Source organism: Oreochromis niloticus, unplaced genomic scaffold (assembly GCF_001858045.2).
Source record: "Oreochromis niloticus isolate F11D_XX unplaced genomic scaffold, O_niloticus_UMD_NMBU tig00006810_pilon, whole genome shotgun sequence".
Taxonomy (NCBI): Eukaryota; Metazoa; Chordata; class Actinopteri; order Cichliformes; family Cichlidae; genus Oreochromis; species Oreochromis niloticus.
The window spans coordinates 71,640-88,925 of record NW_020328190.1 but is presented as its reverse complement, the minus strand read 5'-3'; the positions used below and the strand labels follow the sequence as shown (position 1 = coordinate 88,925).

General features: G+C 43.0%; 1 protein-coding gene across 3 annotated transcripts; it reads left to right on the top strand.

Moving 5' to 3' along the window:
• Nucleotides 1–352: 352 nt before the first annotated feature.
• On the top strand, nucleotides 353–17,024 carry LOC112845338 (ryanodine receptor 2). Of its 3 annotated transcripts, XM_025904767.1 has the most exons (6): nucleotides 359–407; nucleotides 816–895; nucleotides 5,456–5,532; nucleotides 7,519–7,592; nucleotides 15,401–15,474; nucleotides 15,577–17,024. In XM_025904767.1, the coding sequence occupies exons 1-6, from the start codon at nucleotides 377–379 to the stop codon at nucleotides 15,640–15,642; spliced, it is 402 nt and encodes a 133-aa protein (XP_025760552.1). In that variant the 5' UTR covers nucleotides 359–376; the 3' UTR covers nucleotides 15,643–17,024. The 3 variants fall into 3 exon arrangements, 2 of the variants coding, with proteins under 2 accessions (XP_025760552.1, XP_025760551.1); XR_003218155.1 differs by lacking the exons at nucleotides 15,401–15,474; nucleotides 15,577–17,024 and adding an exon at nucleotides 8,643–8,799 and having other exon boundaries at nucleotides 353–407; XM_025904766.1 differs by lacking the exons at nucleotides 15,401–15,474; nucleotides 15,577–17,024 and having other exon boundaries at nucleotides 7,519–8,061.
• The last annotated feature ends 262 nt before the right edge of the window (nucleotides 17,025–17,286 follow it).

Sequence of the window (17,286 nt, the reverse complement as noted above, 5' to 3'; positions counted from 1 at the left end):
TCACATAGCTGGTTTTAAAACAAAGATGGTGACACCGAAAATACTCAGTTTGATGCCTCAGTGCTTTGGAACTTCCCGTCGCTGATGTGGCTATATCTATCCGAAGTAATCAGTCTGTAGTTTGTATGCTTTTTTCACCTTTCTCCCTTCCTTCAGAGTTGCCATGATGAAGAGGATGACGATGGAGAAGTGAAGAGTTTTGAAGTAGGTGATCAATCGGTCTTGAATCTTCCACTAGTCTCCTCAAGTTTTTAGCAGTTTCATTTTTAGATGGTCTGCAATGATATGTGTCACCTTTCTAACAAAGGAAAAAGAGATGGAGAAGCAGAAGCTGTTGTATCAGCAGGCTCGGCTGCACGACCGTGGCGCTGCTGAGATGGTGCTCCAAACCATCAGTGCTAGTAAAGGTAAGTCTTGCCTATCGCCCCTACTCTTTACTGTAACTCAGCGGTGGCAAATATATTATGGCCCTTGTGATAGAACCAGGCTGTCCAATCCCTATGCCTGCTTACTCATTGATGTGTTAAAAGTAATTTGTTCTGGATATGACTGTTTGGGAGCCTTCTCGATTTTTCAGTTGATTTTTTTCTGTACTTCTCACATTATAACAATATGTGAACTGTAACCGATAATAATCAGGATGTGTTGATACCTCTCTGACATTCTGGTTTAAAAATATCCTGTGCAAAACATATTAGTAAAATAATAAAAGTTTTTGTTTGTGTTAGAATTCAATTGTGCCTTGGTATAAACAAATTTAAAAAGCTAACAAATGCTAGTGATAGTCATTTCACGTGGGTGTTCCTCTCCTCCAGGTGAGATGGGTCCCATGGTGGCATCTACTCTGAAACTGGGCATAGCTATTCTCAATGGTGGGAACTCAACCGTACAGCAGGTAATGCTTCGCTACTTCACTGTTATTTATATTGACTGCTGGATTATAGCTATATTATCTATTTTCAAATGTTATTTATACAAAGCATATTCAAGGTTACTGGTACGTGTGAAATATAATGCATCTATTCCACTGAAATTTAAATTTTTCTCATAGATTTTTACCTCTCAGTTGTAAAAGGTTTTGTCATCACCCTGGGTGGACAGGCAACGTGGACACCTACGTTTGTGAACTTGAGAATGATGCAACATAGAATTTTGAAATTGACACCATGGGTGTATCTATTAAAGATATCAGATGAGTTCAAATCTCAGTAACCTTGGCTTCAAGGTCGGGGTTCAGAGGTCAAATTTTATGAAAATCTTGAGAATGCAGCGACGTAAGGGCTGAAATTGATACTATGGTGTACTGCAACACACCTTTGTGTTATGTTGCCCAGCAAGACACACAGTGTTTTAAGATGCACTGTTCTTTATTTACAATTTAGCCTTTCCGGGTTGTTATCACCAGATTTCTCACTGAAGGTGCCTCCTCATATGCAGCCATCTGCTCTCAGTTCCTGTCCCTCCTCTAGGTCCTGGCACTGCCCCTGAACCCACTGCACCACCCCTCCCCCGCAGCTGAGGCACAGTCCACGGCCCACCACATAGCCCTACAAATTCCCCTGAAGCGAAAATCAGCCCCGACTATGTGGGCCCTGGCCTGTGGATCACCTTGAACTTATAGGCTGGCAAGCCAGATATGACTGGGTGATCTAGGCATTGACATCTTTCATGTGGTGGAGCCACTGCAGCGGGGCACGATCTGAACAGAGGGTAATTCTGCATCCCAGGAGGTAATAACGAAGAGAGTCCACCACCCACTGGATCGCCAGGCACTGCCATGCTCTACCTGGTTTCTTGTTCTGAGAGTTTCCAACTGATGTAGACAGCGCGATGGTCGATCCCTCTTACTTGCTGGGATGAAACATCCCCAGCCCTCTGCTCAACGTGTCAGTCTGCAGAACACAAGGGAAGAAAAAGTCCGGCGCGTCAGAGCCTTCATTACCTTACACTGTCTGGCACTGCTCCGTCCACTGGACAAGATCTGGTTCACCCTTTTAGGGAGATCAGTCAAGGACTGGTGACCTCCGCAAATGTTGAGATGAACCAACGATAGTAACCAGTCAGCCCCAGCAACCGCTTCACCTCCTTTTTGGCCCCGAGATGCGGGCAGCTTGCAGTGGTTGTAGTTTTCTCCATTTGAGAATGCAACTGCCTGCCTCCCAGGTGGTACCCCAGATACTGTACCTCCCTCTGTCCAACCGCACACTTCTTCATGTTGGCCGTGTGCCCTGCCTGCCCCAGGGACTCCAGGGCTGCAGGCACCTGCTGCATATGATTCGATGTCACCATGGATGGTCCATGGATCTATGGATGATCATCCAGCTAGGCAGTGGCGTATGCAGCATGTGGACAGCATCCTGTCTGTGAAGTGCTGGAAAGTGGCTGGGGCTCTGAACAAGCCAAATGGAAGTGTGACCATTTGGTACAATCTGTATGGACTGGAGAAGGCCATTTTTTTTGTCCAGAGACAAGTCTGCCAGTAGCTCTTGATTAAATCCAGCATAATGATAAAACGAGCAGTACCTAACCAATCCATAAGCTTGTACCTGAGGCATGGGGTAAGTGTCAAACTGTGACACCTCCTTCACCTTGTGGTAGTCCACGCAGAACAATATAGACCCAGCTTTCTACACCACAAAAACTATGGGGCTACACCAGATGTTTTGTGACTCTTCTATCTCCAGGATAACAGCCAATTCTTTCTGAATAATTTGTCTTTTCTGCTTAGGCAATCTATAAGGGTGTGAATGCACTGAGACCCCAATGCACATCTCAAAATGGTACTCTGTGAGAGTGGTGTGACCATGCAGGGGAGAGCCTGCAACCCTGTCCGACTGCACCTTTTCATAGTCAACATCCACACTCACTCTGTGACCAATAGTTCTTGCCGCTTGGCAGGTAATTTTGAGATGGATAAAGGGAGCAATACAAGTACTTTAACTCCCAGTGAAAATTATCTCAGCCAAGCTCCCCAATTGTACAGGTGAATGGCCTGGTAAATGGCCTGTATTTGTATAGTGCTTTACTAGTCCCTAAGGACCCCAAAGCACTTTACACATTCAGTCATCCACCCATTCACACACTGGTGATGGCAAGCTACATTGTAGCCACAGCCGCCCTGGGGTGCACTGACAGAGGCAAGGTTCTGTCAGTGGTGCCACCGGGCCCTCTGACCAACGGGTGAAGTGTCTTGCCCAAGGACACAACGACCGAGACTGTCCAAGCCGGGGCTCGAACTGGCAACCTTCCGATTACAAGGCAAACTCCCAACTCTTGAGCCACAATCGCCCCTTCTGCTGCTGATGTTCCTGGGCCTGGATCAGATTTTCTTGTCTTAACCTCCCCAACAGGTGTAGCTCTGCTGTCAGGTCCAGAACATTTCATTCTTTGCCAGGTTTGGACCTCCACTTCCTTCCACATCCTTCCACTTTTCCTTAATTAGGTCCAACACCCCCGCGACTTCCTGCTGAACAGTAACTGAAAAAGAGAAAATTCTGTGAAGGCCCAGGGATCCTCCCAGACTGCAAAAGATGAGAGTCTAGCCTGCAATTTCTATTTCGCTCATCCTAATGAATACACTTAAAAATTATAGACTTTCCAGTCTAGTTAAGATAAGATAAGATAAGATAACCTTTATTAGTCCCACACATGGGAAATTTGTTTTGTCACAGCAGGAAGTGGACAGTGCAAAAGTTATGAAGCAAAAATTAGAATAAAATAATAAATAGTTCAACCGCTCTACCAACCCGTCATTCTGAGGGTGATGGATTCTTGGCCAAACATATTTGATGGACAGTAATTAAACAGTTCTTTTAGTGTACAAGACATGAAGCCCTGGTCAATCAGTATCTCTTTCAGGATGCCACTACTTCAGAATATCTGTTGCATAATCCACCAAAAGTAATACAAAGTGATATCCTCATGCACTATGGTGAAATGGCCAGATGAGATCCATGCCAATTTGCTTAAATGGACCCTCCATTAGTGGTAATGAGTACAACAGCTCTCTTGGAATGGCCGGCTGGTTCGATAGCTGGTATCCTGGGCTGGATGCACACCACAGGCGCACATCCCCTCAAATGCCAAAAAAAAAAAAAAAAACAGGCCATGATTTGTTCCCTTTTTCTATTGCATGTGACCAGTAATTGGGTTATAATGAGCTGCCTGTAAGATCATTTCTCAGTGGCTTTTCTGCACCATCAACTGGGCGTGCCTGCGTGGAGCCCGAGTCCACCAAACCTTGCGAATCCGATAACTTGAGTCTGTACTCACTTGGCACCTTACCAGAGTACTGTATACTCCTGGACCAGAGGAAGTCGCTGGAGGGCCAGTGACATGGAACACTCGCCCCATCTCCATCAGCGGGCACTCCCAGTGGACATGTCCCAGCCGCAACTCCAGCACTCCTACCCCAACAAATGTGCTGCTCTCGTTGAGGGAAGCAAGAGAACCCACACAGGAAGAAGCGTCATTACATGTTGGTGTCATTAATGTTGTGTCATTAAATGTTGGTGTCATTAAATGTTGGCAGCCAGTGCACTACAGCTGCTGGCTACAGTGGGACCTCACGAGGCCTCCTCCTCCGGGCCTGGACAAGCCAACTTGCTGCCAGCTGCGGTTGCCACACCAGCTCCTGCGGCGCCAGGTGATCCTCAGCCAGTATCACATGAAAATGGACCCCGTTCCACTTTTCCCACTGTGAGCCACCTCGTGAACTTCTCCAATGTTAGCATATTCAGCAGCCTTTCCCCTTCATTGTGCCAGTCTGCAGGCACCTGGCCACCGCCTTATGGAGCCACCTGGCATAGGCAAATGGCCAATCCCTCAGCTCCATCCAGAACCAACAGGAGTGGTCTTAGGGTGGTGAAGCAGGTCTAGGATCACTCAATGAACATCAGGAAAGTAAGTTTTTGCTACAACCAGAAGGCTAAGTGCTGCCATCTGGGCCTCCCTGATGATCTCCAACTCTGTTGGCCAGCCTCCCATCACACTGCCCTCTAAACCAACTGCACCACCCCTCCCCTGCAACTGAGCCACAGACCCCACCCTTCCACACAGATCTACTAAAAATCTCATACGAGTCTGAACCTCATTGACCTTGACCTGAAGGTCAAGGTAAGAGGTCAAGTTTTCTGAAAGTCTTGTGAATGTATTAATTTGAGAAGTAAGTCATCCAGGACTTTGACACTGATAACATAGGAGTAGTAAAAATCTCGGACAAGTTGACCTCAAAGTTAGAAGTCAGAGATCAAGTTTTTGGAAAACCTTGCGAATCCGATAACTTGAGAAGAAGGGGATGTAGGATTTTGAAATACATACTGTAGGTGTATCTACTAGGAGGCTGAGGGGTACCACCACCAGTATTTTTATTTTAATGACAGATGTAGACTGTTTTTTGTCAAATCTGAATAAACTCCAGTATCTTATTGTGCTTTCACTGTGTCATCTTTAACAGAAAATGTTAGATTATTTGAAGGACAAGAAGGACGTGGGCTTCTTTCAGAGTCTGGCTGGTCTCATGCCGTCATGCAAGTATAAATAAGATTTCCTATTTCAGGGCTGAAGTAAGTATTTGTTGTCATAATGTAGAGGGTCTAACTCTTTGTTGTGTTATGTGAAAAAAGAGAGATGTGATAAAAGTAGTTTTCCATGCACCAAGACATCTCCACTGCCTTCTATACTGTGTTATGCCATCTTGAGCAGTAGTGAAGATATGTAAGGATACTCTTTGTAAACTTAGATTCAGCTTTCACTACTGTCGATCTGGTCACCAAACCTACTGGCTTACAACTTTCACACCTGTCTACCACTGGGTCAGTGACCTTCTGACTAATCGCGTCCAGATGGTTAGATTAGGCCCCTGCTTCTCTTTCACTGTCACATTGAACACCAGCATTATTAAGCTGTGTGTTGAACCTCCTTTTACATCCTCTCTACCCTCTGCATCCCAATCAATTTTCCACATTACAACTAAGTTTGATGATGAGAAGACTGTGGTTGGCACATCTCAGAAGAACATGTGACAGCCTTTGTAGATGAAGCCCCAGGATGGGATACAGAGAACAACCCTTAGCTCTACCAAAACCAAAGAACTCATGATAGATTACTGGAGGCACAACAAATATCATAACCAAATACACATTGATGGAGACTGTGTGGCAAAAGTTCCTGTCTTCAAGTTTCTTGGTATACAAGCTTTAGAGAATCACTACTGGTCCAGAGAAAGCACTTATCAAGGCACTGCAGAGATTACACTTCTTGAGAAACTCCCCCTTCATTGCCATTCTGCATCTCTGTAAGATGTGCTGACAGCTAAGTAGCAGACAGAAAATCCCTTCAGAGGATCTTAAAGTCTTCCCAGAAACTAGCTGTACTCTAAACTCGCCTCTTTGGGGGAACTTTCAGCTCTCACTGCCTTAGCAGAGAAGAAAACATGATTCCATTTTGCACATTACCTGTTGAAGTTACTGCACTTCGGCAGACCATTCAGGTCCCTGTAATCATGAACAAACAGATTTATGAACTGTTTCTGTTCCAGAACCATACTAGAACTGAACTCTGCCAAACACTTATCTTGATTGACTGACCAGCAAAACAGTAGTTACCTTTGCATTACAAGTACATGCTTCACTCTACCGTAGTGCAGTAATTCATATTGTATTAAATTCTAGTTATTGTGTTCTCTTGTACTGTTGTGTGTTATATTTCATATCATTATTTCTGTTATATTTGCCAGCACCTTCTGCAAATTTGGTTGTACTTTGTGCAATGTTATGAATCTAATCTAATCTAGCGGGCAACTTTGTGTGCTCAGCACTTTTGTAAGTTTTTCAAGGAAATGGCAAACTGTACAAACTCTTTTAGCAGGGTTTAAATTATTGTTGTTTCTCTGAAAATATCATCACCATTGATCCAGCAATGAATTTTAGTACAATTTTGCACTGAATAGTTTAAAATTCAGACAGCAATATGTAAAATATTTCAATAATTTAATTGCATCTTAAGCATTTTAGCTAACAAAGAAGCTTTGTAATAGTAAAAGACCATCACAATAAAGAAGATATCAAGAGCTCAATGCTTATTTATATGTTGAGGTTGTTGTCATTTTGGCTACAAAAGTTTTACTTGGTTCTATTTGCTGACAGTATTCCTAGGAAGGTAGTAAAAGGCACAGTTGTAGCAGAGAGAAAAAAAAGCCACCAAACAACTCAAATAAACCAGATGTCAATTTTGGAAGAGTGTATGTCAGCCTGACTGAGCAAATGTACAGACCATACACACATAAAGGAGATGGATAATGGGGCATTCAAGACAACAATGAAATAAAAACATTGAAAACCACATGAGAGACCAATATTCAACATAAACCAGGAATAAAACTGCTGGTCAGAGACTTGCACATATGGGATAAATTCACGGAAAAGGAAAACACTCATCAAACAAGGGCAAGGCAAGAACACGAATAGAGCAGAAATGTGATGGATGTAGTGATTCACACTATATTTGTCTTTGTTTTAGTGTTCTGGATCTAAATGCATTTGAGAGGCAAAATAAAGCAGAGGGACTGGGAATGGTGACAGAGGAAGGATCAGGTAAGATTCCCTGTGTTTATACCTTTTGGACTAATTTTGAAAAAATACATTTACAAAAACCAAACATTATCAAACATTTCTTTTTCCGGGATGGAGTTGATGACCTTAACTTTCTATTTATTGAAAGCATAGAGAATGTTAATATTAAAATACTTAACTTATCTAGGTCTAGTTAAAATATTTAATTAACCCAATGATGATCAGTGTAAAGCTGCTTTTAAAACAACACAATATTCTGAAATAACCTTCAACACTGTAGAAACACTAAGATTGTAGAGAGCCACCATTTATTTTTCACATTGCTCGTTATAATCAATAAAAAGGTTTTTGGTTTTTTTCCTGTGTAAATGAGGTGGTAATTCAGTGTTGCTGGTTCGCGTGCATTATCAAGTATGATTTTCTGATGTACAAGCGTGCTGATGATTTGTCTTGTACATCTCTTGTTTGTAAACATTACAAAGACTTTTCAAACCATAAAAAATGTCACCACTCTTTCCAACTCCATGAAAAAAGTACAGTATTCCTCTTAGTTTGATTAGTAATATAGTAGTCAACACATTAAAAATTATAATTTGATTATCTAAATATAAAAATGTATATTAGTGTTACTGGCAGTGTATTATACAGTGTTTCACCTTGTACAGTGCGCCTATCCCTGAAGACTACTTTAAGAAATGATAAGAAAGCTAGATTTTAGGCTACGTTGAAGACTAAAAGTCATACCAAATATTGACTTTCAAAATGATTAATACTGTACAAACTGTTTTTGCCTGTCTTTCTCCCTCAGGACTTTTACATAGTACTGTAAATGCATATTATTGATGACAAAAACAAATAAAAAAGGTTCTGGTGGTATATTTTTATACATTTTAGGTTTTCTTTAATACATATTTTTTTTTATTCCACATTGACGAAAAAAAGAGCTCTTTTCCCTATATGTAATCTTTTCCTTTCTTTCTTACTTTCTTTCTTACTTTCTTTCTCTGTTTCTTTCTTCCCCCTGTTTTCCTGTTCTTATTTTGGTTTACTGCACTTTCTTTCCTCCCTCAGTCATCACTCATGAGCGTGGTAATTATGCTTTCTGCCATTTTCTTGTGTGTTGGTTGGCCTCTCTCTCTCTCTCTCTCACACACACACACATGCACACACACACACACACACACATGCATGCACACACACACACACACACATGCATGCACACACACACACACACACACACACACACACACACACATGCACACACACACACACACATGCACGCACGCACACACACATGTTGTGTCAGTTCTGTCCAGGTCCTGAGTGTGGACCTCCAAAGAATGTTCTCAACCTGCTCAGTGCTTGAAGCAACTTTTTTTGCTTCAGCCATTCTAGAGGTGGCCAGTTATTACCAAAGTCTTCTTGGTGCTTTTTATAATACCTCTGGGTCTGTAACGGATCTTTGTAGAAGATCTGTATTGAAGATATATAAATATTACTCCCCTTGTAATTTTAAGGGAAAATGTATCTTGTCATTCTTTTTAACAATAAGCAAACTCATTATGATACTTTGATGATGAAGAGTTTTAAAAAATAAATAAATTTAAAAAGAAAAGAAAATCAAGACAAGGCAGAAGTGGTGGATTCACAGTCTTCCTGCCACAACCTGCTGACCTATGGCTCCCCCTCATGATTTGTACAGTGTCTGGCACATTGTGGAAATTAGAAAATGACTAGTAGTCCCCCCAGCACAGCACACCTCCATCTGCCACCCACACCCCCGAATCTTACAGTTAAACTTATGTCAGCTGATTGTTGTGTCTCAGTACTGGAGATTGTATCGTGCTGGTTGTTAATTGTTGTGAATTGTACAACTCCCCTCTGTGTTCTCAGCCACAATTTCTGTCTGTTTCTGGCATTCAGGGCTGCAATGAATAGATTGACTATGTCTGACCAGATACCAAATGAAATTGTAGACTAGACCTCTATCTTAATAGAATAGAATAGAATAGAATGCCTTTATTGTCATTATACAGCTGTACAATGAGATACAGAGCATCTCCTACTCAGTGTAAACATGTTGGGGGGGGGGGGTGTACAGTTCTGCAGCACTATATACATATGGACAGTATTAACATAGGGAAGAAGATGTATATATATATAAAATGTACAATTTACAAACCGTAAACAATATGTAATAAATAGTGTTATGTATGTACAGTTGAGTTATTGCACATGGAATTGGTATAAATAGTGTTTATGTATATACAGTTATTGCACATAGAATTGGTATAAATAGTGGTGGTCCATAGAGGAAGTGGGAAGTGGGGGGCTGTGTTATCGGTGCATGTGTGAGTTCAGGGTGGTTATCGCTTTGGGGAAGAAACTGTTTTTGAGTCTGTGGGTTTTAGTGTTGATGCACCTGTAGCGCTTCCCTGAGGGAAGCAGGCTGAACATGTTGAAGCCAGGGTGGGAGCTGTCCTTGATGATGTTTGCTGCTCTGCTGAGGCAGCGGGAGGAATAAATGTCCATCAGGGAGGGGAGAGGGCAGCCGATGATCTTTTGTGCTGTCTTGACCACACTCTGAAGCCTCACTCTATCTGCCTTGGTGCAGCTGCCGTACCATACTGTGATGCAGTAGGTTAGCAGGCTCTCAATGGACGAGCGGTAGAAGGTCAGCAGCAGGTTGGAGTTCAGCTTGTACTTCCTGAGGACTCTCAGGAAGTGCAGCCGCTGTTGGCCTTCTTGATGACCGCTGAGATGTTTTCCGTCCAGGAGATGTCAGCAGAGATGAGGACACCAAGGAACCGGAAGGTGTGGACCCTCTCCACACACTCCCCGTTGATGTAAAGGGGGGCTAAGTCAGTGCTGTGTCTCCTGAAGTCAACAATGAGCTCTTTGGTTTTCTTGGTGTTCAGTGCCAGGTTGTTTTCTGAACACCAGGCTGCCAACTTCAGGACTTCCTCTCTGTACTCTGCCTCGTCTCCCTTCGAGATGAGTCCGACTACCGTGGTGTCATCAGCAAACTTGATGATGAGAGTGTTGTTGTGGGCCGGACTGCAGTCGTGGGTGTAGAGAGAATACAGGAGGGGGCTCAGCACACAGCCCTGTGGGGAGCCGGTGCTCAGTGTGCGAGTGGAGGAGAGATGAGGGCCGAGTCTCACAGTCTGGGGCCGGTTTGTGAGGAAATCCTTTATCCAGGCACATGTGAGAGGAGGGAGGCCAAGATTGACCAGTTTGTTGATGAGGATGTCCGGGATGATAGTATTAAAGGCTGAGCTGTAGTCCACAAAGAGCATTCGGACGTAGCTCTGCCGCTGCTCTAGGTGACTCAGCACAGCGTGGAGGGCTGTGGCGATGGCGTCTTCTGTGGATCTGTTTGCACGGTATGCAAACTGGTGGGGGTCGAATTCTGGGGGGAGGTAATCCTTGATGTGTTGAAGGACTAGTCTCTCAAAGCATTTCATGATTACCGGTGTGAGGGCCACAGGGCGGTAATCATTCAGGCTGGTGATGGGAGACTTCTTCGGCACTGGGATGATTGTGGCTGATTTTAGACAGGATGGGATGGCTGCCTGATCCAGTGATAGGTTGAAGAGTCTGGTGAAGATGAGGGTGAGCTGGTGTGCGCATGCTCTTAGTACCTTGCCAGGTACTCCGTCTGGACCGGCCGCCTTCCTGGGGTTCACTGCTAGGAGCACACGTCTGACATCGTGCTCCGTTACAGTGAGTGGAGCGGCACAGGAACCAGGTGAGGATGAGGATGGGAGCAGGGCTGAAGCAGATGAGTGTTGCTGTTGTGGTGTTTCAAAGCGGGCGAAGAAGCTGTTTATTTCCTCTGCCAGCTGCACACTCGAATTCTCTGTTTTCGCAGTGCTGCCTCTGTGGTTGATGATGTCTTGCATTCCCTGCCACACCTCTCGTGTGTTGTTGCTGGACAGGTGGGACTCGATGTTCCTTTTGTGGTCTGACTTGGCTTTTTTAATCCCCCTTTTCAGGTCAGCTCGAGCAGCCCTGTACAGAGCTCTGTCACCTGACCTGAAGGCAGCATCACGGGCTTTGAGGAGTGAGCGGACCTCGCTGGTCATCCAGGGTTTTTGATTTGGGAAAACCCGAATGCTTTTGTCCACTGTCACATTTGCAGTACAGAACTTGATGTAGTCCAGTACTGATCCTGTGAAAGTTTCTAGGTCCTGGTGTTCAAATATGTCCCAGTCTGTCTCTGTGAAGCAGTCCTGCAGTTTGGAGAGAGCATTTTCCGGCCAGGTTGTAACAGTCCTTGTGGTGGGCCTGGCACTGCGCCTGAGGGGGGTGTAGGCTGGGGAGAGCAGGAGGGAAAGATGGTCGGACTGACCGAGGTGGGGGAGGGGTATGGCTCTATATGCATTCTTGATGTTGGAGTAAACATGATCTAGAGTGTTTTCTCCTCTGGTGGGACATTTGACATGCTGATAGAACTTTGGGAGTACAGTCTTTATGTTGGCCTTATTAAAATCACCTGCAATAATGTGAACACCATCCGGGTGGGCCCGCTGCTGTTCGTTAATGGTGTTCAGCAGGATAGAGAGCGCCGTGTTTACGTTGGCATCGGGTGGAATGTACACGGCCGTGATGATCACTACTGTTAGCTCTCTCGGTAGAAAAAAAGGCCGGCATCTTACCGACATGTACTCGAGGTTCGGGGAGCAGTGACTGTTTATAATTGTCCGTTGTTGCACCAGCTTTCATGCACGTAAATACAGAGCCCTCCCCCCCTGCTCTTACCGGAGTCCTTTGTCCTGTCCCAGCGGAGCAGAGTGCGGCCTGCTAGCTGAACGCTAGCATCGGGTATTCCCGGGTGAAGCCAGGTTTCAGTGATAATCAAGGCACAGCAGTCTCGAACATAGCGATTTCCCACTAGTTGTAATTCCAGGTCGTCCGTTTTTTGCACGAGGGATCTGGCGTTGGAGAGATAGAGGCTCGGCAAAGGTGGCTTGTGTGGTTTGTTTTTTAGCCTCAGCATAATGCCGGACCTACGGCCCCGCTTTTGCTTCCTCTCCCTCCGTCTGCGCCTCCGCCTAGTCCCGATAACAATCCACGGGGAGCCCGGTGGTCTCGCTATGTGATCTGGGATGTTGTGCGTGCGAAGAAAGTCCAGTGAAACAGATGTTTGATGCTGGTCACCGATGTCTATGAGACTCTGGCGGGTGTAGCAAACTTTGAAAGTAGAGCCGATGGTGCAGAAAAAAATAAGAAAGACATACAAACTAAGCAAACTAAACAAAAAAAAGGAGTACTGAGACGGAGAGCCGTAAGCCGCTGCAACAGTGTGCGCCGCCATTTTATTATTTTACACATTAAGATTTTAGAATAAGGTATTGTATGTCTAGTGAAAGGTGTCACAGGTCATCATAAACCTACAGACTGTTATCAGTAATTTAACACAAACAGTGCCGCAGCTTTCAGCTCAACATGTGTTAAAGCATCGTTCAGCTCCCTGCTTTGGTCTGCAGCTTTCCAGTTTGGGTTTTAAACATTAACATTCACCAGGTCACCCAGCAATTAGGGATAGGGTTAATTTCATTTTAGACACATGGTAAACAAACCTTTCAAGTCTCTTACATATTTTTTTCACCTCAAAGTTCTGATATAATATTTTTAAAAGGTTACATGTATATAGTTGTTGAAAAGAAAGTACGCCCCCTTTGAATGCAAAGATCATAATTGTCCTTATCAGGTTCTAAAAATATTTAAATACAACCTCAGATGGACATCACATGACATACTGAATGATGTCATTTATTTAACAAACTGTAAGACAAAATGCAGAAGCAGCGTGTGATTATTGGATCTGCAATAACTGACAAGAAATAAGCAGGAAGGTCCTGCCACGGCATTTCAATCAGAATGGATTCTGGACTTTGACTGGGCCATTGCAAAACCTTGATAGTTTTGTTTTTTAGCTGTTCTCTTGAAGATTTGCTAATGTACTTTACTCATTAACCTGTTACATTGGCCCTGTTTGGGCTGTCAAACAGAAGGCCTCCCAAATATTTGACTCGAGAGTAGTGGTATACAGAGGAGTTCATGTTGTCTGCAAGGTGCGCTGGTCCTGTGGCTGCTAAACAAGCCCCTTCACCGCTGTGCCTTTAGTAGTTGGTATGAAGCGTTTGTGTCGATATGTTGTTTGGTTTCGCCAGATGTGCATTATGGACTGATATCTCCAGTTTGGTCTTGCATGTCTTAAAAACATTCAGCCTCATTTACAACAGTGTGTATTCAGAAATCAGTGATTCATCAGTGGTTTTGTGCCTGAATTTGTTTGTACTATGTGAACATCCATTCCTTAAAAAATTGGCAACTATTTTGAGCGTTTCCCACTTCCGAATAGTCTCTGTCACTGCTGTTTCCACTGATGTTTCCTCTTTGGCACTGTGTTAATACAGATATGAAAGCTCCCAACAAACCATCTGCCAAAACTTCAGCTTTTGTAGTCATATTTGACAATGATCAGTTAATAAATTACACTGGCTTCGCAGCACCTGGCTGCTAATTACCCTTAATCCTAAAGATGCGCTTAGTTCTAACATAAGTTTACTGTGGTGTATCACATCGTTGAAAAGCTGAGTTTGATTTCTTTAGCCAAAACCAGGCCTTACTATAGTCACACCTGTTTCCAATCAAGAAATCGCATAAATAAGACATCCCTGACGAAGTAGAGTACACCAAAAGATCATCAAAACCAGATATCATGCCGCCATCCAAGGAAATTTAGGAACAGGTGACAAAAAATGAATTGAGATCTCTCAGTCTCGCAGCAACAACTCATCTAAGCAGTAACAAAAGACCCCAGACCAACATCCAAAGAACTGCAGTCCTCACTTGCCTCAGTTAGTATTCATGACTCCATGATGAGAAAGAGACTGGGCAAAAATGGCCGGCATGGCAGAGGTCCAAGACAAAAACCACTGCTGGTAAAAGGAACATAAAGGCTTGTTTCAGTTTTGCCTGAAAACATCTTGATGATTCCCAAGACCTTTGGGAAAATACTCTGGGGACTGACTAATGAGACAAAAGCTGAACTATTTAAAAGGTGTGTGTCCTGTTAGATCTTGTGTAAAAGTAACTGTGGGGATCAGGGAGATATTTTGCTGCTATTTTTTATAATCATCATCATTACCTTTGCATTAATAATTAATATTGATATTGCATTCAGATGTTTAAACATACTGGTATCATATTAACTGTTATTACAGGTGCAGTGATAACCACTTTAAACTGTTGAGTTGAATTTATAATCTTAAATGCTTTTGAATGCTTTTTATAATCTCAAATGTTTATATGCAGATTACATTACTTATAAAAGAAAGGCCTAACGCTGAGTATACTCTGTGCCAAAATAAGACAGGAAACTGCATGCTTTGCAAAAGCGAAACCGAAAGCAGAGTCTAAGTGCAAGCTATTTTGAGGAGCTGTTTGGATGATGCTATTTGAATAACCAGGTTATTCTTTATTATCTTTTATTCATTTATATATTTTGATTAAGCTTTTAGTAGAGGTTCTTGATTAAAACATTTATTCAGTAGATTACATATACATAGTTTCAGTTTGGTTATTACATATATGAGAGTGGCTTCTGTCTCTCTGTCTGGTGAGAGGTCAGGAGCTAGTCGGCGAGGTGAAATAGGGTGCAATTGTGGTTAGCACACACACACACACGTAGACACCCACACACACACTCAGTTAGAGAGAATCATTTATAGGTGAAAGTTTAATCATATTTTGCTTGTGACTGCAAATTGTGCCTGCAAAAGTACCGTTTGTTGCAGAACGTCTGCTTGATGTTCCAGAGAGACAAGCGGGCGTCCGGTGGCGACAGGAAGCACCTGCCGTGAAGACAAAGTTCTTTTTAATTGTGTTAAAGGTTGTTAACAGAACATTTGTGGTTTTGAAACTTCTCCATGTCTGGTATTTGTTTGACGTATGAGGGGGCTTATAATGATTTGCTTGTGATCTATTGTGAAAGGTGACTTTTAGGTCAGAGTGGAGGCACTTGCAGCAGCGACAGCACAGGATGTTGACGATCAGATAAGGGAGAATAGAGCGGGTGACAGGAAACATGTGCAGAGGCGTGAAAGCAGCGTTTTAAGACTATTAAAATGCTGTGGACTGAGATGAGTGATGTTCAAGAATATATATGAGTAAAAGTCCTGAACATGATAGCTTGACCCGAGTTTGAATAAAGAGAAAATTGATGAACATAAGTTGGGGAAGTGTAGTAGGGAGAAAGTGTTTTTTATCCTTTACAGGAGAAGATTTCCACGAGAGAGGGACTCAGAGGAGGAGTGACCCCACATAATGTATGGAGAGAGGGAGTATTAGGAGTATTTTACTGCTATTGTTCATATTACCATTGTATTAATAATTAATAGTGATATTGCATTCAGATGTTCAAACATATGGGTATCATAGTAGCCTTTTTTACAGGTCCAGTAAGAACCACTTTAAACTGTTGAGTTGAATTTATAATCTTAAACGTTTATAGGCAGATTACATTGCATTATATGAAAGGCTCACCTTTGAATATAATCTGGGCCTAAAACTCCTGAGAGGAAACTGCAGGTTTGCAGAGTGTGCTTTTGCAGGAAGTGAAACCGAAAGCAGAGTCTGAGTGCAAGTTATTTTGAGCAGGTTATTTTGTATTATCTTTTATGCATCTATATCTTTTGATTAAGCTTTTAGTAGAGGTTTTTGATTGAAACAGTTGTTTAATACATTTTACATATAAGTCAAGATTATTACACACTGGTTGCATAAGCGAAGAGGTGAAATAGGGTGCAATTGTGGTTAGCACCCTATTTGGTTAGCACACACTCACATACAGGCAGGGGGTTCATTTGTGAAAGGTGAAAGTTTAAGCATGTTTGCTATGACTGTATTTCTGTGTGTACGTGACTGTTTGATGAAGAAGCAGGTGCAGGATGTGAGAGCTGAGGTGGCTTGCGGGAAACCACCTGGGAGAAGATGGAAGCCAGTGTCCTTTAATTGTGTCACAAGTTGTCAAAAAGAACATTTGTGGTTTTGAAACTGATGCATGTGCTGACGTGGAGAGGGCGTCACTAAAAACACCTCGATGCATAAAACTAATGCTGTGTCTTTGTTGAGATGAGATCTGATGCTGTTTGTACACAGTGGAACATCTCCCACGCTGCGTGTGTTTCATTAAAATCATCGTTTGACTCCACCTGGCAGGATAAGTGTGTTGTTTTTAATTTCCTTGTGCTCCCTCCTTAATAAAATGAACCTTAACACTAGTTACAGTCAACTATGACACCTTTTGGAATTGTAACACCCCAATTTGCACTGCACAACTGAAATATGTGCATTTCTGCTCTGGTCAACCTAAGAACCGCTGAGCAATAACATTCGTGATATCCAAAGTCCTTCTCTTCTTCTACTTCTATAAAATATTATTCTGTGGTACTCTTAGCTTCATATGTTCTCCTCAGTTTGTATACTGTAGTTTTATGAAGCTACTCTTCTTGTCTAGCTTTCATAGATCCTCTCCAGCTAGATAAGGCACTGCATCCTCCCGTTCCCCCTTTCTGTCTCCTCACTGCTGCCTTTGTTGTGCTCTTCTAGTACTGTAGGAAACACATCTGATTGCTCCATTCTGGCTGATTATTCCTCTTAGCTAACAAGCATGCAGCTATATCTGCAGCCATAAACTTCTAAA